The 27,172-nt window shown below is 48.4% G+C and overlaps 1 protein-coding gene across 1 annotated transcript; it reads left to right on the top strand.

Moving 5' to 3' along the window:
- The first annotated feature begins 13,056 nt into the window (after window positions 1-13,056).
- On the top strand, window positions 13,057-16,638 carry RTP5 (receptor transporter protein 5 (putative)). Its single transcript, XM_049773434.1, has 2 exons — window positions 13,057-13,234; window positions 14,985-16,638. The coding sequence occupies exons 1-2, from the start codon at window positions 13,083-13,085 to the stop codon at window positions 16,390-16,392; spliced, it is 1,560 nt and encodes a 519-aa protein (XP_049629391.1). The 5' UTR covers window positions 13,057-13,082; the 3' UTR covers window positions 16,393-16,638.
- Window positions 16,639-27,172: the final 10,534 nt, after the last annotated feature.

The following is a 27,172-nucleotide window of genomic DNA, read 5'->3' as shown; positions in this document are numbered from 1 at the left end:
GAGCATCTTGTGCTTTAGTGCCTTCTCTGCAAGTCCCTCCCTGGTCTCTGACGGAAAGATTCCACAGTCCCTGTGTCCCATCTTGGGCCTCCAGGCCCTGCTGAGGGAGCCCTTCAGGGTGGCCTTTGGGATGCTCCATCACCTGAGCAGTGGCACCCGCTGGGGCACACCTGGATGTGTGTGAGTGGCCACTGTGAAGGGTTAAACCCACACTTACACTTGCCTGACCTGGAGGGAAGCCAACCTTGGGCTTTCGTGGTAGGTCAAAGTGGCCATGAGCAGTGTCCGTCTTCAGGCGGCAGTGCCCGGAATCTCTGTAGGCCATCTGCCGAAGCCCTGCGGCCGGGGCAGCCTGGTGTGTCCTGAGTGAAGACGATGGTGGCATACTCCGTGGGCTCGGGGACAGAGGGCACAGGGGGCTCTGGGGTCTTCTCTCTCAACTCGAAGTCCAGCTGCCCATAGTCCACAGTGAACACAGGGGCCACTGGGTCGTCCTCCTTCTTTGGGGGATGGAGGAAGTATCAGTTGGTGGCCATACTCCACTCCCCTTTCCTAGTGTCCACACCAGGAAGGATAGTACAGCTGGCTGCCCACTGCCCAGTTGGTGAACACTTACCAGCGATGTGTCCTGACTTCTACCGGCACAGCATCCTGCAGAGAAACAAGCTTGGTGCTGAGCAGTCCCAGGCAGGCTTCCCAGTGTTCCATTGGAGGCCAGACTGTCTCCCACTCACCTGATGCCATGGCACTAGCTATGATCTCCATCTGCTGGAAGACCAGCTGCAGACTGTCTAGCAAACTGGTGTCATCATGCCTGGGATCTCTCTCTGAACTATTCCTGCTCCAGCCATGGACCCATGTGAGAAACTGAATGGAAAGTGTTCTGGTTGGGTCTGAACCTGTGTATGTCCATGTGACCCAACATGACTGGGTGTGTGTATATGTTCACATGGTCTGTGATGGTCAGGATGTTTGTTTATATGGTCTCTGTTGTCAAGGTAAATTTGTCTACATGGTCTGTGTGGTTGGGTTATACTTCCATGTGACCTAAGGTGGTCAGAGTGTGTCCCTACATGGCCCTGTCTGTGACCACGAGCCCACCGAGGCTGTAGTTGTGGTTGAAGTGTGGTGTGAGGTTTGGGACAACATATAGCACAGGGTGACAACTTGGGGGAGGGGACTTTCTGTGACCTGAGACCATCACTTCCCCTTTTCTTACATATGGGAGAGAGGACATAGCCACCTGATTGGAGGGACAGGATGTCCCTTGTGGGTCCTGGGGTGTAGAAGGGTTTGAGGGTTGGTTGGCTGTGTTACCTTGAGTGGTCTGGAGAAAGGTGGTAGCCAGGATCCAGGTCAGCAGCAGCAGGAACAGGAAGGCCCCCAGTGCACTTGTGACACTGACCACCAGGCTCTGGGCCTGGCCTGTGGGTCTGGGCGAGGGGTTGGGGTGCTCAGTAGGCAGCATCAGGACTCTCTCTGGGGGTGAAAAATATGGGGACCCAGACATGGGACAATGGAGGGAAGTTGTAGCCTGTGTCCTTGTTCTGGTCTCTGTCCTCATCTCTGTCCTGGTCCCTGTACTGATCCCTTTCCTAGTCCCCAACCTGGTCCCTGTTCTGGCCCCTTTCCTGGTCCCTGACCTGTGTCCTATCTTGGTCCCTGATGTCATCGCTGCTGGCCCAGGACCCACCTGTGACATTGAGCTGTCTATAGCTCTCAGAGACGTGGATATCAGGGGCAAAGTTGATGGCCGCACAGACGTAGTGGCCGCTGTCATTTTGCCAGGCACTGAAGAGGTGCATGTAGAAGTCCTGGGTGGTGGCCGAGAAGGTGGGTATGATGTGCCAGCGCCTGCTGTCAAGTTGTGGGTCCTTGGGGAATGCCACCAGCTTCTCAGAGTGGTTTCCAGGGCCCATGCGGTACCAGTTGAATGTCAGGGACATGGACTTTGGGAAGGAGCAGGTGAAGGAGGCATTTGCTCCCTCAGGCACTGAGAGCTGGACTGGGTTTCTGTCTGGGGTATCTGAGAGGCAGAAGGGCACAGGTCACGCTGGGGTCTCTGAACCACACAACTCAAAGCTTTGCGGCCACATTGGCTAACAAGCACTCAAATTCTTCAGCCTGTGTCCAGCTTTCTGGACCTGCAGCTGACCCCAGCTCAGTCCCACTGTCCAGCTCCTTGAACACAGCAGCTTCCTGCAGAGAGTTCTGCAACTCTGTCACCTGTAGACCTGTAGATGATCTCAGAGATCTCCCATACAGTGATACTGACCTGGACAAGTTCTGTGCCTTGTGTCTGGCCCTATAGTTTCCAGATGAAAGGGAACCAGTGGATGAGAATGGGTACCCAGCCTGTTGATGTGGCCATCTCACATATCTCAGAAACAAGGTACTAGCTGGTTCTCCCCTGCTCTCTGCCATACCTAGACTGCTTGACTTCTCCTGCCCAGTGGCTGAAGGACCTGACCTTGTTGTGCATGCTAAGGGGCCTGGGCTGGGTGCAGCTGCTAGGCTGGTCAGGGTGAGGTCTATGGGGTCTCAAGGTCCAGACTTGACTTGCATGTTTTCTGTCCCTTGGGTAGCTGCCTCCCTAGAGACACAGTGCACCAGAACCCCAGGGTTTGAGAGGCTTAACCAAGGTTCAGGGCCCAGGGACCCTCTGGACACTTAGCAGTCCACCACATGAAGGTGAGGTGGGGACTCCTGCGGGCAGCCAAATGCCGGACTCTTCCCACCTGTGCGTGAAAAGGCTTAGTAGCCCCTTGCCCTACAGGTACCCTGATCCCTTCCTGTATGGGTTGCTATACTTGGTTTCCCAGGATTGGGGAGACTGGCCAGGTCACAACAGCCTGTAGGTGTCGTGCAGGAGCAGGACAGGGGAGCAGTTGAGACAGAGCCTTGCTGAGCATGCTTTGGGAGCCTGCAGGGGCCCCACCTCTTGGATGTTTACTCATCAGGCATTTACTCATCCTCATCGACAGCGATGTCACAGCATGTCCCTGTTCTGCGCATCAATCTCAAACACACTAATGGTGGGGCCACCTTTCAGGCTCCTTTTGAACATCAGGCTGCAGGAACTGCTCCAGGATGGGGCTGCTCCAGAGCATGGCTTGAGGACAGTGGCCTGCAAGTGGTTGTGGGGACCCTTTGGATCACAACAGTGCAGAGAGTGAGTGAAGACAAATGCTGAAGCTTGTAGCAGCCTCAAGTGGTGGCTCTGTGGCATCAGGGAGGAGACCCCAAGGCAGCAGTCAGCAGGACAGCAGAGGCCACTGCCCAGCCACCAGTGCCACTCACAGATACCCTGTCTGAAGCTCAGGAAATGCAGCCCAGGAAACTGAGGCAGAAAATGCAGGTGTCTTGGGCTTCTGCTACACTCCTGTTGGGTCTAGAGAGTTTCCTCACACTTGCAGAAGATGGGAGCTGTGCCAGTGAGCTGACGGGGACTCCTGGCACCTCCCTCACCTCTTCTCTCTACAGAGGTAAATAGGGTTTAGACCATTTCTGAAAATTGTGAAAAAAGAAACAAAACAAAACAGGTGTTGAGATAGGTGATCCAATGGAAATCAATCCAAAGGAGGTGTCACAAAGGGAGGTGGGGGAAGGCAGGGGTGGCACTGTTATAGATGGGAAAACCGAGGCACACAGAAGTACAAGGTAATGCATCTGGAATGTTGGGAGTCTTCTTTGATGCTTTGGCCTGAATCTTGCTCCTTATGGAGGATACACTCCTCCCACAGTGCTCAGCACCCACTGCCTGGCCTCCACACCCCCAAGGACACTCATAATTACAGCTGGGAGTACTGCCCACTGTCTCCAGTTCTGAGTTCCCTCCCTCCTCTGAGAGAAGTCCCTGAGATGGCCTTTGGGCATTAAACCCCAATAAGGCTTCCCAGGAGGTGTTTGTCATGGCTGGGCCCATCTCTAGTCCTCACTATAAGTTTCTGAAGCTGTTCTGAAGGTCAACTGTCCTGAAAGAGAGTCCTTCAACCTTACCTGGGTCTGTAAGCGCATGCTAGCAAGGCACTCAGGAGGAACTCTATTTCCTGACCATCAGACTGACCAAATGCCACAGGGTCCCCCCAGTGGAGGGTCTCCACCAGGGCCCATCCAGGCTGAGTGTACCTGGGTGCCACGGCATACATAAACTTTTAGGGGGGCTCAGCCCACCAAATGTATCCTCAGATTTTCTGGTGGGGAAAACTAAAATAACCCCCATGGGGTTCCTCAAAAGGCCCGCGTTGGATGCCTTTTCCCCTGCATGGATGGTTGAGGAATTTCCAAAGAGATGCTTGGCATAACATTTTCAGTCAGTATTTGGCTATCTCTTCTTTGTAAATATCTGGCAAAATTATGGCCTCTATCAAATAATTTGGCTCAGAAATTCCAGCATCAAAGATACTAAGAGAACCCCCTTTCTGGATAACATTTAGCACCTAAAGCAAAGATAATATGTCCTTGCAGCTGCAGTTTCTGGTAATCAAGGGTGAAGTCAGAATGCAGATCCTGGCTATTGACTATTGACTCTCCTTTAGAAATAGGAAAACTCATTTTTTCGGAATTTGGCTCCTCCCTTTACTTAACCTCTAAAACAATAGAGTCCAGTCCAGTAAAGATCAAGTTCTTAGATATTTTCTACTCCCTCCTAATCCTAATTTTGCATTTAAAGTAAACTTGCAAAGAGTTGCCTTGAGTTGTAACCTTCTCCTTTGTAACCTAGAATTTTTACAGTCACACCCATACTTTAGGTATTGTTAGTGTTGTTTGCTTTGTGATTATAGTTATTTTTCTTTACACCTATGGCTAGTTTTACCCCTATAAATCTCCCTGCTCAAAAAAATTAAACATGTCCCACTTCTGCCAGAAGATGTGTTGACCCCACATACTCTGTGTGCGGTTTCATTATTTCATATTTCATATTTAACTGCTTGTGTTACCCGTTTTCCTCTAATTGAAGGATTTGCTACCCGCTAGAGATGCTGAGGTACAAGATGCCTGCAGCAACTGGGGGCTAGCATAGAGATCCCAGGCACACAGGGTGGCAGGACTGTCTGATACATTGGGCTGCCCAGAAATAAGTCAGCTGAAAGACCATACCCCAGGCCCCCATACAGGCTCTAGAGGTCGAGGTTCAGGGCCCTCTATGCCCAGACCAGCATTCTCCAGATTCCCCAGTCTGGACCCCCACAGTACCGATCAGGGCGGTGCTGAGCTGTGGGGCCTAGAGTCCCTCCCCACCAGCAGGTCTGATGTATTATTTCACGTACCTAGGAGCCATCCTGGCCTCCAGCCCAGCTGCAGCAGGGCCCAGAGCAAGGGCCAGGGCAGCCATGGGGTCCCCATGCCCAGAGCGCAGCCAGCCTTCTCCACCAAGCAGCAGATGTGACAAGTGGAAAGGAAAGTCCCGCTGTCTCATAGACACGCCCCACTCCGCCTCCTCTTCCTCCAGCTCCTGTGGGTCCAGGAGTGGGAGGTGGAGGGAGGAGCTAGGGCACGAGGTGAGGGTGGAGGGAGAGGAGATACTGGGGGAAGAGAGGCAGGTGGAGGTTAAGGGGTATGGTGGACCACCTGTGCTGGGTGACTGTACAGGGCCAGCCAGGGCCCCTTCTTGCTGGGCAGCACTCTGGCTTCACATTCAACCCTGTGCCCTTTTGGCCTGCCCTGAGCTCAGGACTGGTGCCTGGCACATGCAGTCAACCAGCTGCCATTGCAGGCTCTAAGCAGGGGCAGCCTGCACTGAGCTGCACCCCTGCTGCTTTCCCCATTTTCCAACCCCAGGCTCCTGGTGCATCTGGGTTCTGGCTTAGTATCCCAGGGCCCCTTCTTTCAGGTGGTTTCATCTCAGACCACATGGCAGGGCACAGCACCCTTTTCAGTCCTGTGTTCTGTGGGTACCTGAGTGCCATAGAGGATGGTCCCAGGATCTACTGCTCTTTCTGAGTGCCGGGTAGAGGCGGTGGTGCAGGAGATGGAAGTGCTGATATTAGCGAGTGCTGTGTGGTCGCATCTGTAAAAACCACAGCAGCTGCAGGGCCTGCGAGGCCCATGGAAAATGCGCGTCATGGGAGCTGGGGCTTCAGATGGGCACGTGGGTGTCGGGACAGGACGAGGGGTCTGTGGCGGGAAGTGAAGCAGGCAGGGTACGGGAGGCAGGGTACAGTCTGGGAGAGAGGCCTCAGGGATCCTCCCACCCTGGATCCTCTGCAGGTTTCAGGTGCTGAGGGCCCGTTGGAGAAGAGTGAGGGGTGTCCTGGGGGTCCCTTCAGAACTAAGGAACCACTTCTTTCTGCAGAGTATAGATGCAGGAGAAAATGACCTATGGCTAACTATCCACCCTCTACTCTTTCCTCTCCAGAACAATCACTGCCTTCAGAGCACCCAGACTTGGGGATTGAGTAAAATGTCGCAGGGAGGCTGGGGTGAGGTTGAGGGCTGGTAGCAGATGAGGGTTATAGAGACCAGAGTGGGGAACAAATAAAGGAACCTTGTGCCCACCTGGGTTAAAACCAAACAGCTGCTGGCAGAGAGTCGCAGGAGAGGCTGAGAAGGCAGCTGGGGCACTGCCTCGGTAAACCCAGAGTCCCCAACCCACAAGCCAACCAAACCATCCATCAACTCACTCACCCAAACACACTTTCACACATTGTCCTCAAATCCGACATCCCCAAACACTGATCCTAAACCTAATATCTCCACTGTCCCCAAATTCACCACCTCCCCCACATTGTCCCCAAATCTACCATTGCTCATACTACCCCCAAATATACTCTTCAAAGCACTCCCCCAAACACATTGTCTTATCCATTCTGTAACTCCAATAGACTGTCCCCCAAGCACAGGGTCCCCAAACCCTTTGTCCTCATCATAATATTCTGTCTTTCACTCTCACTGAAGTTAGAGCAGCCCCCTCTTACAGGAGTATATGTGTATATGTGTGAGTGCATGTATGTGTGTGTGCATCCACACATGTGTGTGCATGTGCAGGTTTGCAGTGGGGACTCACTGCCTAACCCTTCTCCAGCCCCGAGATCCTGCTCACCCTTTGGTTGAGAGGCCCCAACCTTTCCTGCCTTCTCTGAGTTGTTCAAATCACAGGGCCCTGCTCTGGGGTTGTCAGGGAGGCATGAACCCTAGGGCAGTGGGGTCCCTACAGGAGGCTGTGAAATACACTACATCCCCTTGCCAGGTTCTCCAGTGGTGATGTGGCTTCATGATCTTCCACCTTGCATGCAGATGCTTGGAGAGATCAGGACAGTCATAACCCTTGCTGGAGTAACCCATATATGTGAGTGCATTTGTGTGACTTACACATGTGCCTTGATGTGGTTCACATGTGTGTCCATGTGAGTCACATGTATATATCAGTGTAACAGATATGCATGTGCCAGAGTGAATCTCATGTGTGCATATGTGACTCATGCACGCATCTGTGTGCATTTGTGTGACTCACTTGTATGCATGTGTGAGCATCTGTGTTTTGTGTATGTCCAGATGTGTGTCTCTGCATGTGCATAAGTTTGTGTCTGTGTGTGTGTGTGTGTGTATGTATCCACCATGTGAGCATGTGTGCTCCAGAGAGGAGTAGTATCCATCAAAACAGGCCTGAGGGGGTCTCGAAACCTGTCCTGTCTGCCAGCCTACCGCTTGTTCTTGCTGTCTTCTGTGGATCCCAGGGGCACATGGGTGGGGAGATGGGAGAATGAACATGCACAGTGTGTCCTCAAACCAACCACAGGGCACAGGACTGGCTGTTTAATGTACTCTGGTGCTTTGTCGGTGATGGCGGTTCTTGGTGCTGCCACCACTGTGTCACCAACATGGAGTGCCTGTCACTTGCACCCAGATGGGCCTCCCCTGAAGGGTAATTTGAGTCTGAGGGTCTGGATTTGGGATGATCAGTATTTAGTTTTTTTTTTTTTTTGGTTTTTGGGCCACACCCTGTGACGCTCAGGGGTTACTCCTGGCTATGCGCTCAGAAGTTGCTCCTGGCTTCTTGGGGGACCATATGGGATGCCGGGGGATCGAACCGCGGTCCGTCCTAGGCTAGCGCAAGCAAGGCAGGCACCTTACCTCCAGCGCCACCGCCCGGCCCCAGTATTTAGTTATTAAATTTGGCTCCTTGCTGCTTCTTCCTGGACCAGTGATGGTTGCTAAGGAGTCATGCCAGGAGTCAAGCAGATGGCTTCCAGAAGATTCTATAGGCTGGGCACCGTCTCCTCCCCAATGTGCCTGTCTATCTCTGTCCCCACTAGAATTTTCTGAGCAGCCATTTTCCACGTGTTTCCTGGAGGTTAGAGCTTAACCAGGCAGCCAGGTGGCCTGGTGGAAATTTGGGTTGGGTCTGAAGGGATCACTTCACACTCTTCCTGAGGCGCAGCCTAGACTGAAGGAAGTTTCCATTCACTGCACAGGAAGTAGAGGACCATGCTGAAGCTGCTTAGCAGAGGGGCGAGCCTGTTCAGCTCATGGGAGCAAACCCTCCCCCATGAGGCTGCAGCCTGATTCTGAGGTCGGAACAGGAAATGGTTAATAGTGTTTGCAAATAAAAACTTTCTGTCCTGTCCTGTTTTAAAACGTTTCCCAGAAGTGGAGAAAAGTTAGTTAATTTGTGTGAAAAACTGAAGGATGAACCTTCCATCCCTGTCAGAGTGGGCTTGGCTGCCCAGTGAGGATGGTCACAGACAATTTTTCTTATATTTATTCACTTTCCAGAAGTCTGTTTGTAATTAAAGAGTGAACTAATCTCTTAAATTTTCAAATGTCTGTGTATGCACACATGCATGTAAGAGCAAAATGTCCATGTGTGAATAGCTTGTGGTACATGTAATAAATACACAATGCACATGATAAATGCATATGCATTAACATACACATGTTATTGTGTGGACAACACATGTAATGGATGACCTCTCATGAACACATGATATACACATGACAAATACGAGTGTGAACCCTATCCTGCCATATCCTGTGTGTGCAAAAGGTTTTCCCGTTGTCTCTTTTTGTTTATTTGTTTGGGCTATACCCAAAGATGCTCAGGGATTAGTCCTGGTTCTGCATTCAGGAATTACTCATGGTGGTGTTTGAGAACCATATTGTATGCTGGGGATCAACCCCAGGCCAGCTGTGTGCAAGGCAAGAACCTTCCCACTGTAGTATCACTCCAGTTCCTTCCCTGCCATCTTCTGTGTGAACATTTTTTCCTATGTGAACATGTCCCTGACATCTCCTGCATGATCATTTTCCTGTCATCTCCTGTGTGTGATTACAACCCTGCTGTTTTCTAAAGTGTGTGAACACTCCCCTATTATTTCCTGTATGTGTGTGTTATTATGAAGACTCCCCTACAGTCTGCTATGGCATCATTGCTACTGATGGGTCTCCTGGGGCCAGGATTGTCCAGCCTACTCTGGTGTACACACTGATCCCTGGAGGAGGCCTCAGAGGGGATCAGCTGGTGCCAGTGAGCTCCCTGCTTTCACACTGCTCTGTGTCCACACACCCTTTGGACAGACCTCAAGAAGCCATTGGCCCTATGGCCCTATGCTCCCTTGTTCTATCTGCTCTTAGACCTCAGTGTACCCACAATGTACCTACCACCTCTTGAGGTGTGCTGGGGAGATCTCCTTTCTGGAGAAAGAGGGCTGTTTATACCTGTAGGGTCAGTGTTAGAAACTGATAGGTAGGTGGTTTGGATGAGGTTGGGTGGTCCAGGCTAGATTTCCCAGAGAAGTTCTGGGGGGTGGGGGAGCTCTGTGAGCCTATGCCACATAGCATCACACCCAGCATGGTCTCCACCTGTTCATTACATGTTGCTGTTCACAATCTAGAAGTTATTTATCTTGAACAAAAGTTTCAGAGGCCGGGAATTAAAATGAGGAGGATAGTTCCCTGCTATCTGGGACTCAGCTGTGTCCACCTGTAACCCAGGTGTCTCTTCCACTGTCACTGGGACCCAAAAGGAGGCTGATATCTGAACAGATAATGTGGTATAGGAGCTTGGCCTGCAGTTCAGAAAGACAGAGTGCAACAAACTGAGTAGGTGCTCTCTTGCCACCGTATCTGCCTTCTGGAAGCTTCTGGAGACAGGTACCATCGCTCTTGCCCAGGACACACAGGTACAATAGACAGATGTCTCTCCCACTCAAAACCAGAAAAAATGACTGGGCTGGAAAGATAGTAAAGCAGGTAGGGTGCTTGACTTGCACACAGCCAACCAAAGTTCAGTCCTTGGTCCTCTAAGCTCCACCAGGAGTGAGTCCTGAGTGCAGAGCCAAGAATAAGCCCTGAGCACTGCTGGGTGTGACCCCCAAGTAAACCAAAACAACAAACAAAAACAATCCCAAAATGCCCTGAATGTTTGCTCCACACAGACAGGCATGGGGGACTGTGGCCATGTTCAGTGTGCAAGCTAGAGGGTGGGTTAGAAAGAGGACACAGAGGCAACTGAGCATTCCCCTGGAGGCAAGCAGACTAGCCATCCTATGAATAGAACTCTGTTTACAGGCTTTAGGAGGGAAAGCAGAGGACCCCACAGAGGAGAGAACATTGAAAGTAGCATCCAAACCAGAGAAGGATGCACTATAGGAGAAAGTTCAACACACATGGAAAGGAATAGCAGAGGAAACCAGCCAGAGATTAGAGGTTATTGATAACAGAAACTCTGCAAGGTGAGTAGGGAAAAGTTGACATATACAGACTGTGGAAGTGGGGTCATGGTCAGATCTGCAGGGGGTTCATGGAAGATTGTGAAAAGGGGTTTCACGTAGACTATTGAGAAGAGGCTTCAAGGTCAGACTGTAGAAGAGTTTATGGCCAGACCAGAGAAGGATTGGAAGGTCAGTGTGCAAAATGTGGCAAGGCCCAGAAACTCTTCCACAGCAGGTGCTGGGTTCTAGGTCTGGCATGTTTCTGCAGGACCTGAAGCGTCAGTGTCACACAGCTGACTTCATGCAGTGGCTTCTGTGGGTGCGGAGTGGTAACCCATACTGGGAGAAGTGTGTTCTTGGAAGAGTCTGAGTGTCTGGCACACTCCACTTGCACAACCTGTCTGGCTCCAGTGGGAGCTGTTGCACCAAGGCTCTCTCAGGCCCACATGCTGTGGCTGGTGCACAGGATAAGTGCAGGGCCCTTGCTGGTTGTGCTTCCATGCAGGTGCTCAGGCAGGGACTCTGAGGCAGTTCCTCCCAGGCACTCCATCCTCATGGTCCTAGTCTTTGCTTGCTCAGTGACCATCATCACCCTGATTACTCTGATTTTCAACACTTGGGTCTTGGACTCAGCCATTCACTGCCTGTACCATTTTCCTCTCAATCGTCACTTCCCATCCCAGCACATGTCACCAGGAGTAAAACATGGTTGAGATGATGACACAACCCTGAATGGGCAGAGAAGACATAGAAGTGGGAGCAGGACTCAGTCTCATATGACTCAAAAACAGTGAAACTGTCTCAGGTGACTCTGAGATGGCAGTGCCAGGAACTGTGACCACTGTAAAGGGTTACATAAACCTGGAGTTGGGGGCTACCAGGTGCTGTGCTGACACCGGAGCTCACAATGCAGTTGTTTTAACACCTGAACACGCCACGTAGGTGACACCTGAGTTTGTTGTGAAGCTGAAACTTGAGATCACTGTACATCTGTTTTAACACCTGCACATATTACACCTGACACCTGAGTTCACTGTATGACTGACACCTGAGCACGCCATACCTGCCATGTGAACACACTGTAGTTGTGTTCAAATCCTAGTACACTGTATCTGAGTGGTCTAACAGGTGTCCCCTCACATGATGAGTATTTTAGTTTCTATTTCAAAAGCCTGGTAGTCTGAGACCATCACTGATGCACAGTAAGCTGTGCTGTCCCCAAAATAGCTGGTTTCAGGAGATTCTAGAGTCCACCTGGTTGTTAAGCTCTGCTACTCACTTCCCAGAATTGGCTACAAGCTTCTCACCTACTTCCTAGAATGAACACAACAACATACAGCTGCCCTCTTAGCAGCCCAGAGACACAATTAATCCACCCAACCTCCACAAAGCAGGTTGCTCTATTAGGAAGCCTGCACTGTGTCAGTCTGCCCTGTTATACTCTTCATTAAAATAAAATGCTTTGCTCAGCCAAAGCCCTTCTGCTCTCCTGGTACATTCTTTACCACCCCATGGATCAACACAGAAGAGTCTGTTTTTAGTAGATAATCTCCTTTGAGCACCTGTGTACACTGTTCAGCCAGGTGACACCTGAGCCCTCTGTGCAGTCAACTGACATGTAAACATACTGTTCAGCAAGTGGCATCTGCGCCCTTTGTGTAACCACGTGACACCTGCACCCACTGTGCAGCTGTGTACATCTACACATACTACAACTGACACCTAAGCTCACTGTGAGGCTGACACCTGAGTTCACTGTGTATAACCATGTGACACCCATGTCCTTTGTATGACACCTAGTGCATGGTGTTCTCATGTTTAATATTTTTCTGTCCTACCAACTGATTTGCTGTTCCTCAACTATAGATCTGGGAAATGAAAAACCCTGGGTGAATTCACTACTTTTCCAGAACATTCCTGCCACCTGTAAGTGTACTCTACTGTAGGAAAACAAACAGAAACAGACATAAGAATGTATAAGCACCACAGCCAGGGGAACATGCAGATTCCTGTCACTTGTGACAGCAATGTTGGCATCAGTGGGGAATGGTGAGCAGGGCCCAGTGCTAGAAATGGGCAGTGCCCACATGTGCTATGGGATAATGGGCAGCACCAGAAAACAGGCTCAGTGATTTCTGCCCTAGAACATAGAGCACATGCAGGGATGTTGGCCAGCAGTGGTGCTTTTGGCTGATTTTTATTGCTTTATATTTTCTTTTTCCTTCCATGTTTGGTTTTTCCTAAAGGTGAAGATGTGTTGCTTGCGCAATAAAAAATAATCAAGAGGATTCAAGACTGAGGCTCATTTCTGAGATGATTGCCATGGAGACAGGATCGTTGTCAGGGCTGTGATTGGCTGGCAGATGCTGAGCAGTGAGATGGGAGCACAGCACAGTGGCCCGGAGACCGCACTGCAGAGCCGGCACCAGCATGGATGAGGTGGACCTGTGGGCCAGTACCCTGGTCCAGCTGATGGCTGTGAGGAAGCCATTTGACACCTGGAAGCTGCTCCCTGATGAGAACCTGGTTGCAGGGCAGGTGGAGGGCAGCGGCCACCAGTACCGGCTAAGGGGGCTTTCAAGGTGCAGTGGGGGCTCCTATGGGTCTGGTGGGAAGGGATGAGGCTGCAGATGAGGGGCCCTTGAGTCTTGAGGCCAGACTAGGGTGTCGGGACTCTGGGGCAGGCAGAGGGGTGCATAGCCTGCCTGCTCTGCAACAGGTGGTGGGATGAGCTGGGGTTCTGTTCTCCTTCCTGAGACATGAGACAAGGCAACACCTGTTGGAACGTTTTTGTGAGTCCCTGACTGGCAGTGCCAGCTATAGTCTGCCTCACTGGGTGCCTGTGCCATAGGCCTATGGGGGCCGTGGGACCTGTGGGCCTGTGGGGGCCATAATGTGTTGGGTCTGTGGAGGCTGTGGGGGCTATTGGGCTGTGGGGACCGTGAGTATGTTTGGTCTGTGGGGCTGTGGGTGTGTTGGGTCTGTGGGGGCTTTCGAAGCTGTGAGGGACTATAGGGGCTTCTGTGGCTGGGGCTGTGGAGGGTCATAGTGTTGTGCAGGGCTGTGGAAGTTGTGGTGGTCATGAGATGTGAGGGCCATGGCTGCCTCCCCCACAAGGCTGGCAGGTCTGTTATTGCACATCTTCTGGTTTCCATGGCAGCACTGACACATAATTGGTCATTGCCAGCCCTTCTCTGAGAATGGGGGGGGGGTCGTTCTGTGAAACCAGGAGGCAGGGTTGCCAGGGCCAAAGGAGTTCATAGAGGAGTTGTCTCTGGCAGGAGCCCTGGCAGTCTTGTTTTGAGGAGCTCCCTGGGCATCAGACCTTGGGAGGCGGCTATGACAGAGGGGCTCTGAACAGGCCACTGCAGCACATGGACCCCTATCCTCCCTCATAGACACCCTAGCTCCCCTCCTGGCTTGCAGAGAGACTCTTAGGTAGAGTCTGGGTGGCCCAATGACCCCTGCCAAAGCCAATGAGTTTGTAGTCAATAGCTCAGCATACTGTCAGCTGGAGGCACAGGGCCTCCTGTGGCAGAGCAGGTGCCAGGGCCACCTTTGGGCTCAGCACTGTGCTGGGAGCATCCCTAGGAAACGAAGGGTCCTGGGCAGCATGTGGGGAGCATGTGCTAGGGGATAGGCCTGGACCTGAGGGTCTTGGTTAAGCACCTGCACAGGGAAAATGGGCGGGCCGGGGTGACTGTGCCCTCACTTCTGCCCTAACCTGGAGTAGGACAACCACTCAGTGCCCACCCCTTCTGAAGCTCACTCTTGGCCTCTGCCCAGCATCCCACCTGGCACTTCTTCCCTGATCAGGCACCCCTGGGCTTTCTGATGATACTCCTCAAAGCAGTGAGGACCTGAGTCAAACTTGTCCAAGCTGCCCAGGTCTGGGTCTCATCAAATAGGACCTGCTCATGGGCTTGCACCAAACTCAGGAAGAGTTGTTTCAGTTCTGAACCCCTCTGAACCCCTCCTGTGAGGCAAGGGGTGCCACCTGCATCCTATTCCCTTACAGTTAGGGAGCCTGGAGATGCCCACTGAGCTGAATGTGCTCCTGAGGTGAGGCTGCCTAAGCTTGGGGAATCTAAAGTATGGGATGTGGGGTACCTGAGATGTGGAGAGTTAGGTGTAGGGTGTCAGATGTGGGATGTCAGATATGGGGTGTAAGGATTGGAATGTCAGGTGTGGTGCTGGATATTGGGTATTGGAGTTAGGAGTTGATATAGGGTGTCAACTATGAAGTGTTTAGGGTTGGGGTGTCAGGGGTGGGACACCTAGTTCAGGGTGTGGGAGTTATCTGTGCTTTTCTTACATGACTGCCCTCCGCAGGTTCGAGTGCGGCCTGTGCCAGTGGGGCTGGGGCTCTGCCCACATCCACATTCTTTTCCACCTGTGCTGGGACGAGGACCAGCGCCTGGGGCTGGTGAAGATGCGCATCTGGGGCCAGCAGTGCCGCCTGTGTCCACCCGAGCACGCCAGGCCTTGCCGGGTGAGCCTGCTCAATGTGCGGCTCTTCCTGGGCAAGCTGGTGCTTTACATCCTGCACAAATGCTATGGGGAGGGCCCCAACACCCAGTGCCCAGAGCTTGGCTTTGGGGAGTGCTGTGAGGCCTGTGGTCAGGGTGTCTGCTTCTTCCTCAAGCCCCTGGATCCAGCCTGGGGGCCAGAGGCCAAGCCGGGATTTGTGCAAAGCAGGTACATGCTGTTCGATGATGACAACGGCTGGGATAGGCCTGGTTGCCAGCAGCTGCTGGCCCTCGGTAGCGGGACACTGGTGGAACGCATCTGGGGGGACCCCCCCAACACCATCCCGCTCCCCTTCTCTGTGACTGATTTCATTAGGAGCCCACTGGTCAAGTGCAACAGCTTCATCAACGACGATGACATTGTCACCGTCCCCTTCTCCCTGGAGGGGGTGGGGAGGGCCAAGGAGCCCTTTGCCTGTGCCCTTCCGGAAGGCAGCACATTTGGCAAAGGCTTCATCTACCTGCCCACCAAATCTATGGCACCTGAGAAGAGCCAGCGTCTCGTGGTAACCATCTGTGAGCCCGTGTTTCGGGGCCGTGGCATTCTGTTCAATAGCCGGGCCCGGGACTTCCGAGGCTTCATTTTCCAAGGCCGTGGGGCCCTCTCCAGTTCACTGGGTGTCAATAGTAGCCTGGACCGGGCCAGCAAGCGACCACAGATAATGTCCTACATTGTGGGGTACATGGGCAGCGGGGAAGGCTCCATCACTTTCCCCTTGTCCCTGGCCACCCTGGTCACTGGCAAAGACCCCTTCACTTACATTGATGGCTCCATCACCTTCCCCTTTATCTTCATAGATGATGTTAACGGCAAAGAGGGCCTCACCAGGGGCCTGGGAGGGTGTGGGCGGCGGGGGGCCAAAGGGCATGGCCCCAGTCTGGGCCCTGTGCTGAATGGGGAGTTCCAAGAGTCCTTGAGCAAGGGCTCTGTCTCCCTGCCCTTCTCCATCTTCACCCTCATTAAGCGCACAGGCCCGCAGAGCAGCCACCTATTCCACCGATACTATCGCCGCCAGCAGCAGTGTTGGCAGCAGGCTGACACCTGGGGGTGGGAGGATCCCCTCTCTAATGACTTCTGCTATCTGGCTGGCTGCTGCGAGCCACCCTCAGAGTCCTCAGAGGACTTCTGGATCTGGGTGTCCACCATTATTTTCATCCTCTGGGTCATCTACCTGCAGAAGTCCAGCCCTGACTACCATCTGGGCTTGTGAATAGCCAGCCTCCCCACACGGTGCCCATGGCCACAGCAACTGCACACTCCCCCAACCCTGCACAGTCCTGTCCCCCACAGAGGCCTATGCCCCCCCACCCAATGCCTATGCCCCGACTCTTGTGATGGTCTGTCCCCTGCTTCTCTGACAGCTGGCAGTGATATGGTGTCTTGTGATGTAAGTATAGCAGTGCATGTACCTGCTTCCCCATAAGTTCTGGAGTCAATAAAATGGTGATCATGTGAATCTGTATCTTTGGCTGACCATTTCCCACCTGAGGGCCCTGTGCAGGGGAAGTTGGCTGGACAAGACCCCCATCCCCTTTCCACTCAGTCCTCAGCCCTCCTTCAATCTTCTTCATGGACATGACATCCCATTGGAGAGGAGGGGAACCTGGAAGAGGCAGAGATTCCCCCATCAGTGAACAGGGTGCTGTCTAAGACCTGGATCTGAAATGGGAATTAGAAAATGACATTAGAAAGTACTGATGGGGGCCCAGAGAGATAGCACAGCGGCGTTTGCCTTGCAAGCAGCCGATCCAGGACCAAAGGTGGTTGGTTCGAATCCCGGTGTCCCATATGGTCCCCCGTGCCTGCCAGGAGCTATTTCTGAGCAGACAGCCAGGAGTAACCCCTGAGCACCACCGGGTGTGGCCCAAAAACCAAAAAAAAAAAAAAAGAAAGTACTGATGGTCAGTAATCTTCCTATACAGGTCTCTGCAGTTGGACCAGCAACTGTCCAGAAGCTTCTACCCTCAGCTGCCCAGATCTTTGGGATCTGGAAAGGAAAGGGAGTGCTTGATGGAACAAGCAGGGAAAAGGTGGGGGCTTGAGTCCCATACCCCCTATGCTCCAGACTTTTTATAAAGGTCTTATAAAGGTCTTTCTTAAAAAGGTCTTACCCAACTCGCTCCAAACCTATTTGGACACAGTTTGATGAAGAACTGAGTGCCACCTCAAAAACCATGGTGATGTTCTCCACATCCACCTCAGTGTCTTGTCTACACAGGGGTGATCTCATGTTGGAACCCATCTCCACAGCATTCTATCTACATGGGGAGACCTCACTCTTGCTGAGATGCACTTCCATAGTGTCATGTCTACATGAAGAGAGCCTTCTTTCCTATGTTGGGTCTTTGTCCTGTGTGCACCCTTCTGTGAGTAGGTAGAGACTGTCTCCTAATGCTGCACCTGGCTGTCCTACGTGTAATCTCCGAACTCCTTCTAGGAAGCATTGTTTGCCAGTGACTGTGTGATGGGTCCACTTCCTGTCCTTACTGAGGGAATCTCTGTACTCATGTCCCCATTCTCACTGATGGACGCTACATCCCTGGCTGTAAGATGACACTCAGCTATTAATTCAAAACAAAGGCATTATCCCAATTTTCTCTTTACTTTTCATCCTTTGATATGTAACAGCTCACCTGGATCACTTGACCTTCCCTCTATTGGTGAATTGGTACTGGTTTAATAAAGAAACAGTTTGGCTTTGTTGCTTGTGGAAAGACCACGAGGTGACAGACTCCATGAGTTTATTTTGACTGGCTTAGTTTATTAATCCATTGCAGCTACCCTTCCTTCATCAGACCTGTCACTGGGGGGTGGAAACAGGGTGCATGGGGTGATCTCACAATGTGTGGGGTTTATTTTACACATGGCCAGTGACTTGGGCCACCCTTAGCTCCTCCTGAACTCTAGGGTTATGCCCAATGATTCCCAGGACACTCAATATCTGACTGCCTGATGCTGAGGATGCCAGTAAGGTCAGCCTCTATGGCCACTGGCCAGGCTCATCTGACCTTGGGCTTGGCAGGAGGGCAGGCTGGCATGAGCCAGAGCTCTGGGGCTTTCCTTTGGTCAGTGGGGTCCATGAAGCCTAAGGAATTGCCTTGAGTACAGCCTACAGTGTGTGTCCTCTGCCTGTGAACTGACTATGCTCCCAGTCATAGGGATGATCTAGGGAGTACAGAGCAGAGAGGCACACGCAAGTAGGAGTCTTCCTCTGTGGGAGGACATCCAACACAAAGCTCCTCTCTCCAAATTGCATACACTGACTGGTTTACCCATCCATTTCCCTGCACTTATCTCCTTTCTTGGTTCCACACTGCCCAAATTGTCCAGCTGTGCCCCTGTGTAGCTGCTATCAGAAAGTACAAAGATTGCTATTTAATGAGGTGTCAGTGGCCACTTTGGACCACTGGGACCATCACCCCTTTCACCCCTGTCCTTGAGTCTATTTACTGTTCATGTTCTGAACCTGGTCTTCACCTCTTCCTATATCATACATTGTACACAATCTCATTACATGCACATATCACACATACACAATTGCACATGCATGGGAAAGAAATGTTCACACCACATAAATGTGGACACTGAAAATGCACAAATATGCACATATATGCACGCACCATACATGAAGACACATTAATACATGTGCATATACCCACATACCACAACTACACATGAACGCACACATATATATGTCGGTACTCGTTGGCATGTTGGTAAACTCAAGGTGGTCAGAAGTGCTTTTCTTCTCTTTTTTTTTTGTTTTTGGGCCACACCCAGCAGGGGTTAGTCCTGGCTCTGTGCTCATAAGTCTCTCCTGGCAGGCTTGGGGGACCATATGGGATGCTGGGAACCAAACTCAGGTCTGTCCCAGGATGGCTGTGTACAAGGCAAATGCTTTAGGACTGTGTTATCACTTCGGCCCCCAGGTGCTTTTATTTCTGCAATTTTTAGTTTGGTCTTTGAATTGTATGGAAGCAGTTTAGTAACTAGTCTCTGCAGTATGGCATGACCCTGCCATGGTGCCATGCCTCCTTGTTACAGTCATGTTTGGCAGTGTCAGTGAGAATAAAGCCTCAAGCTCCAAAACCAGGACATTGGTGATACTTGGGTCTGGAAGCAATGCCAATGCAGGAAATAATCCACGCACACTGAAGGTGGTGAAACAGGTTCAGCAGTTTCAACATGCAAACCTTTGGCTCCTATGAAACAGGTAGCTCAAGTGGGGAAAGCCAGAAATGCAAGAGACCATTTTCCTGAGACCTGGGGTTTTTATTAGGAAGAACCGAACCATAATTGGGGTTAAGAAGAAGTGGTCTAAATATCAATCCAAGGTGCTGCATTCAAAGATGTTTCCAAACAATGAGTAAGAAGGTGTATACTGGGGTGGCATCTGATTAATCCAACATCTCCACCTAATTATGTAGAAATATGAGGTAAAACAAAGTAAACAAAGTTTACTTTCCCTTAGAAAGTAAAATTTCTAAGGGAGGAACAAATGCCTCTAATTAAAAGATAAAGAGATGGCATAATTTTGCATAAGCTCAGCAAAAGTTGGAAAATTAGAAAGAAAAAACCTTTGACCTAAAAAACATGGTGCCCCATGTGGTCCTAATTTAGACTCCATGTGATTAGACAGTGACCGTCCAACCCTGGACCCTAGATCTCAGACATAGAACTGACACAGTTCTCTGCAACAGGCCAGGAACCAAACTCCCTCTGGGACATTCTTAAGACTGTTCTGACACCAACATGCACTGGTTTTGATATGACATCCTCATAATAAGAAAGTGGCAACAACTTGGACTAAGAGCAGGTTGTCTTACCTCACCTCTTAATGATAAGAAAAATTCAGAGGACATGTCATTCTTTGATTGGTACAAAAGCCAACTTCAATATCTACAGAAGACTGACTGTGATAACCATGACTGGGCAGAACTTATCCTGGGACCAAAAGAAAAAAACCCTAGTCTAGGCCTTGGCCTATGATCTGTACAACAACCAAGATCTCTAACTCCAGAGGTCTGAATGAGACAACTGCAGATCTTCTGGAAATATAGGAAAGACTCTATTCTATGCTTCATCCCAGGATCAGACTGATTAAAACAACAATGATGGAACAGAACTCCTAGAACCATAAAGAACCATCCTAGGCTCTGTCCTTGGACCTGTGCAAATAACAAGATCTCTAGCTACAAAGGCAGGATTTTATCATCACGATGGAGCAGAAAGTTTCCAGACACCACCAAAGGACCAAGGGGAGTGTAAAAGAACAGGTATGGAGCCTGTAGTTATTCCCCTGACAATATACTTCAAGGGCGGAGAAGTCCTGTATCTCTTTGGCCAAGGGAATTACCTTTCTAATTTCCCCAATATTTACTGTATCTATGTGTTGGGAGCCAGATCCTTTGAAATATAGCTTAGCATAAGTACAGCCATTTTGCCTCAGACAGACATTTTGTCTCAGTCTCAGCATTGCCTATAATCTGAACTTAAGATGTGTACCTGCCAAATGGGCAGGAGTTGAAGCAGACTGCCCTGTAAGAATTTGACCACACAGGAAGGTTTGTTATAACATGTATGTACTTACAGGAGGTATGCTGGCAGAGCATTGTGATTTTTATGAATACACCTAGAGATCATGTTGTTCATGTAACCAACCGTTATGAAATCTCCCACTATTGTTCACTTCCTATATAAGCCCTGGTTGTTTGAAATAAAAGTGACACTTTGATCAGAATCCTTGACTTGGTGTCCCTTTTCTCCCACCCTTCTTTCTTTCAGGTAAGAGTCCTTTCCATGACCACGAATAACTCAGAGCCGCAGGGCGGCTCAGGTGGCGCTCAACGTGGGGACCTCTTTAAGATGATCATCTGGAGAAGGTGAGTTTCGTGCACTCTTCATTGCGTCTTATAAAGATGGGTCAAGAATTGTCAAATTCATAAAAAATGAATTAGAGACATCATTGAGTCAGCAAACACTGGTCCTACACATAAACACCTTCTCTCAGTCGCCTTCAATCTGCTTCCTCCATGCATTCCTCTTCCCCTACCCCTTCCCACTGCTCTTGTCCTTCTAATTCTTCCCCCCGGCTTCCCCTGATCAATCGGTCTTGTCAGATTACTCCAGTCTCAGACCTCCTGTCTTTGTCACCTCCCAAGTCTTTATACCCCTCAGTTGTCTCCTCTCCTCCTGATAATACTCTTTTTTTTTATTTAAACAAATGTATTACATACATGATTGTGTTTGTGTTTCAGTCATGTAAAGAACACCATCCATCACCAGTGCAACATTCCCATCACCAATGTCCCAAATCTCCCTCCTCCCAACCCAACCCCCGCCTGTACTCTAGACAGGCTTTCTATTTCCCTCGTACATTCTCATTATTAGAATAACTTAGTTATTTCTTTAACTTAACTCATCCCTGTTTGTGGTGAGCTTCATGAGGTGACCTGTAACTTCCAGTTCTTTTCTCTTTATTGCAAGAATGTCTTTCATTTTTCTTAAAACCCATAGATGAGTGAGACCATTCTGCGTCTTTCTCTCTCTCTCTGACTTATTTTACTCAGCATAATAGATTCCATGTACATTCATGGATAGGAAAATTTCATGACTTCATCTCTCCTGACAGCTGCATAATATTCCATTGTATATGTACCACAGTTTCTTTAGCCATTCATCTGTTGAAGGGTATCTTGGCTGTTTCCAGAGTCTTGCTATGGTAAATAGTGCTGCAATGAATATAGGTGTAAGAAAGGGATTTTTGTATTGTATTTTTGTGTTCCTAGGGTATATTCCTAGTAGTGGTATAGCTGGGTCGTATGGGAGCTCGATTTCCAGTTTTTGGAGGAATCTCCATATTTCTTACCAAAAAGGTTGAACTAGACGGCATTCCCACCAGCAGTAAAAATACAATCCAAAAGATCAACGAAAGCAGAAGTTGGTTCTTTGAAAAAAATAAACAAGATTGATAGACCACTGGCAAAATTAACAAAGAAAGAGAGAGAGAAACTTGGTAACTTGTATTAGGAATGAAAAAGGAGAGATCACTATGGATATGGTAGAGATCCAAAGAGTAATCAGAAACTACTTTGAGAAACTCTATGCCACTAAAAATGAAAACCTGAAAGAAATGGATAAATTTTTGGACTCTTATAATATTCCACAGTTGAATGAAGAGGATGTAGCATATCTAAACACACCCATCACTATTGAGAAAATTAAGACAGTAATCAAATGTCTGCCCAAAAACAAAAGTCCAGGCCCAGATGGATTTACTAATGAATTCTTTCAAACCTTTCAATAGGAACTTCTACCAATCCTGGCAAGACTCTTTCATGAAATCGAAAAAACAGGAACACTTCCAAATAGCTTTTATAAAGCCAACATCACCTTGATACCTAAACCAGACAGAGATGCTACCAAAAAAGAAAATTACACACCAATTTCGCTAATGAATACAGATGCAAAGATCCTCAACAAAACCCTGGCAAATAGGATTCAATGCCTCATTAAGAAAACCATCCAGTATGATCAAGTAGGTTTCATCTCAGGAATGCAAGGCTGGTTTAAAATCCGTAAATCTATCAACATAATACACAACATCAATAACAAGAAAAATAGAAATAACATGATCATATCAATAGATGCAGAGAAAGCAGTTGATAAGGTCCAACACCCCTTCTTGATCAAAACTCTCAGCAAGATGGGAATGGAAGGAATCTTTCTCAATATAGTTAAGGCCATCTACCACAAGCCAGAGGCAAATATTATCCTCAATGGAGAAAAACTGAAAGCCTTTCCTCTAAATTCTGGCACAAGATAAGGCTGTCCTCTCTCAGCACTCCTATTCAACATAGCACTGGAAGTACTCGCTATAGCGATTAGGCAAGAAAAAGATATCAAGTGAATCCAGATAGGAAAGGAAGAAGTCAAGCTATCGCTGTTTGCAGATGACATGATACTCTACCTAGAAAACCCTAAAGTCTCTACAAAAAAGCTTCTAGAAACAATAGACTCATATAGCAAGGTGGCAGGCTACAAAATTAACACACAAAAATCAATGGCCTTTCTATACACCAATAGTAATAAGGAAGAAATGGACATTAAGAAAACAACCCCATCACAATAGTGCCACACAAACTCAAATATCTTGGAATCAACTTGACCGATGATATTCTTGATCCTGCAGATCAGGCAGACCTGGAGGCTGAGGCAGTCCGCTATCAGCCCTCTGCCTGGCCACCTAAAATGGCTTCCGCACCTCTACCTCCCTCTCTTCCACAGCCCTCTTATCACCCCCCTTGAAACACTCCTGGCTCCTGCCCTTGCTTCTCAAAATCCTCTTCTTGCTCAAGAACAACAATTTTCTGATTATATTACCCACCTCAAGCATCTTAAAGACTTGCAAGACAAAGCTTGACAACTCTCTCAACAACTTTCACTTTCTTCTCTCACACAAGCCCTGACTTTCCCCATCATCACTCATCCCCATGGCCCAGTCCTTGAAGGAGAGCCGGCTCTCCCCTGAAAGGGTGGCCACCGCTGGAACGCTCCCCCTCTGGACATTGAGGAGGAAGGCAGTGAAGCCGATGTCCCTGGAGAAGCCGCAGAAGCCTAGCAGTCTGTTGATGCCTGTGCGGCCATTCCAGCCACAGCTCCAGACTGCTGTGCAGGTCAACTTCTGCGTTGTGCCCTTCAGCACAAAACACTTTTGGATTTACATTCAGCAGTTACCACTTATGGTCCTAACTCCCCCTTTACCCAATGTATTTTAGATAATTTAGCTGATGGTGGTCTTTTCATGCCTTTGGAGTAGAATAAAATAGCCCAGGCAGTCCTCACTCTGCCTCAGTTTCTTACGTGGCAAGCTAATTACGTGGCAAGCTAATTTTTTTGGAGCGCTGCAAATCCCTAGCAATGGGCAGCAGTCCTTGGAATGCAGTTCCTCCTCCAGCCCAGTAATAAATCAGTCTTTGGCTCATAAGCCTGATTTTTCAGTTTTAACCCCTTATTCCTCTGCACAGTTGGTGGAGCTCGCTGCACTTGTTCAAGTTTTTTTCTAAGGTTCATGAACCATTTAATTTTTACACAGATAGTTCCTATATAGCCGCCTCAGTTCCACTTTTGGAAACAGTCCCTTTTATTAAACCTTCTACTAATGCCTCCCCTTTGTTTTTGCAATTGCAGCAAATTATTCTTTCCCGGTCAGCTCCTTTTTTTTATTGCCCATATTAGGGCTCATTCCACTCTTCCAGGACCTCTTACAGAGGATAACACTTTTGTTGATGCTACTACCCAGGCATTTCCAGTTACGGTTCAATCTGATCCTGTTGCACTGGTGATTAAAGAACATTCTCTCCATCATCTTAATGCCCAAACTTTCTTAAAAGTATATGGAAAATGTTTTGGTTAGCCTTTTAAAAATAATATTGTTAATTAATATATAAAGCAACTAAATTTTATAAGCAGGTTGACAAGTATCAAATATAATTTTGGTCTTAAACTCTAGGTGTGGAAATGCATCAAATGTCTTTAACTATATTTTATAATGATCTAAACATTTTGTTAATTTGTATATAATACTTTTACAAATTATTCACTTGAAGTCTTCAAAATAAGAACAGTTGTTTGTTTTTTAAAGTCAGTTCTTCATACCTCTAGTAGTCATAGTTTATGCTCTTGTGTTTAATCATTGAAATTTTAACACTTTATTGCAGCTGTCTTACTGTTATACTGTGAAACTAATTTAAAGGAAACCTATTTAGAGCAGATGATATTATACTTCAAAGTGGAGACTCCTTCTACAGTGCTCATTAACCATTTTCCTTAAATTTTTTAAACTGCTTACTAACCATTTTTACTTTATGTTTTAAACTTCAAATTAGGATTGTTTTTAAAATGTTTTGTGCTAAATCTCAACCTTAAAGCTTTCATTTTTCAGCAAAGCTCCACTCCATCTTCATTAAGTACTTCTACAAAAATTTTTTTTCTTACAAACATGCTGGATAAATATTTAAAAGTGCTTGTCCAATTTTACCCAGGTCAATTTTTCTAACGTAAGTTTTGGATTGATCCTTTTGTCTGTTCATGTGTGTGTTGTACTGAATAAAAGTGGCCACGAGTGTAAAAGGTTGTGTTTAGTGTTGTCTTGTGTTGTCTGCTTATTTGGTATCTCTACATTTCATGATAAAATACAGTTTTCAAAGCCTTATCCATTTTTGAGATTTCAATTACTTTTTTCACAACTTGGTCAGTCTGGTCACTTAGCAGCTGACAGACTGTGGCATCCTGCAACTAAAGATCATGTGTTAAAAATTATGTGTTAAGCTGGCTTGTCCTTCTGGGAACATGGCAGAGGGTGGTGGGGGATCATAAACCTCAGATTTCTCAATGGCCATCGGGGATAAATTTTCCCTGGAGAATCTCTGGACTTTGCAGTCACCCAGCTTTCCTACCATGTGTTAGTCAAGGCCAGAAAAATATGGACATGTAGCTAGAGAGAGAAGCATCAAGGTTTAAGAAAATAACTAAGAAGTTTAAGAAGAATCGTTTAGGTTCAGTTTAAATGTTTTTGAAAAATTGGCAATTGTTAATTATAAAATTCTTTAAAATCTAAAGTCTGACAGAAGTCAGTAAGCATTCCCCTGATATTCAGAAATAATTTGTGTAATGTAAATTGCTGGTGTCTTCTGCCTGTAAGCCAAGGCCAGAAGACTAAGTAAACTCCTATTTTCTATAGATGAAGAATTAAATTTATGGAAAATTTTATTGTAAAAAAAAAAAAAGAACCTCCCAAGTAACCATTTTGCCTCCTGCCAAGCCGTTTCCTTACAGACCTCTTGCATATGCATCTTCATCCACCTCAAAAGAGCCTGCCACCCCTATGTCACCCACCCAGTCCTTCAACCCACCATTCCTGCCGGACCTGTTTCTGACTGACTCTGCCTACGGGGAATGCTGGATTTGATACTCTGCCCCACAGCCACTGCTACCAATGACCCTGCTGACCTCCATGGGGAGCTGAGATGCATCAAGGCATACCTTTGAGACAGGTCATGGGTGTGGGACTTTATTTACTCGGACCGCGTATGAGCCCCCAACTCCACTTATTTTGTTTGCTCCACTGAACTTTCCCCTCATATTACTGAAATGTTTCTTGCTTATCGTGATTATTGTGTTTTAGTTTTGTTAATGCCTAGATTAACCATTAGACCTATTGATGATTTGCTTTGGGATAAGGAGATTACTATGTTTAGACATAAGCGTGAACCTATCACTGCTATTACTCTTGCTGTTGTTTTAGTTTTGAGTTTGCTGAAGCAGGAACTGTTATTACTTCTTTCTTTCTGAAAGAAGGGGAATTATGTACTGCCCTTAAGGAAGAATGTTGCTTTTTTAAAGATAAATTGGGTTCAGTTCGAGGCAGTGTTAAACAATTGAAATTAAGCTTGGAAGAAAGACAAAGAGAGAGAGAGACAGAGAGACAGACAGAGAGAGAGACAGAGAGAGACAGAGAGCGACAGAGAGTGACAGAGAGAGAGCAAAGTGAATCTTGGTATCAAAATTGGTTTTCTGCCTCTCTGTGGTTGACCACTCTCCTTCCCACTATTTTGGGTCCAATATTGGGTTTCCTCTGCCTCATCTCCTTTGGCCCATGGGCATTTAAAAAATTGACAGATTTTGTCAAAAGTCAAGTGGATAATGCTACCAAAAAACATATTGCTGTACATTATCAACAACTGGCTACCCATTCTTAGGTATGATTGAATTTTGAGGAACTGGAGCACATGGCTGCCACTCCAAAATTGTGGTGGATTAGGCTGCGGTGTTGCCGAAGACGGGATTAGTCTGGGTCCCTAACAGTGGGAGCCCACCTTCCCCTTTAAGGTGCCACTTAGGGTAGCCTCTCAGATAGCCTAAGACAGGCACATTGCCAGAATTTCTGTCACTTGATATTGCATTCCTTTTACTTACATAAGAAAGGGGAA

Source organism: Suncus etruscus, chromosome 5, assembly GCF_024139225.1.
Source record: "Suncus etruscus isolate mSunEtr1 chromosome 5, mSunEtr1.pri.cur, whole genome shotgun sequence".
Lineage (NCBI taxonomy): Eukaryota > Metazoa > Chordata > Mammalia > Eulipotyphla > Soricidae > Suncus > Suncus etruscus.
Note: the sequence above shows the minus strand (reverse complement) of the source record. Positions and strands in the feature narration are given on the sequence as shown.

Excerpts from the sequence above, each read along its gene's own strand:
- RTP5 (XM_049773434.1), top strand. The coding sequence starts at position 13,083 with ATGGATGAGGTGGACCTGTGGGCCAGTACCCTGGTCCAGCTGATGGCT. Across the intron at positions 13,235-14,984 it reads CGGCTAAGGGGGCTTTCAAG|GTTCGAGTGCGGCCTGTGCC; the intron begins GTGCAGTGGGGG and ends TGCCCTCCGCAG.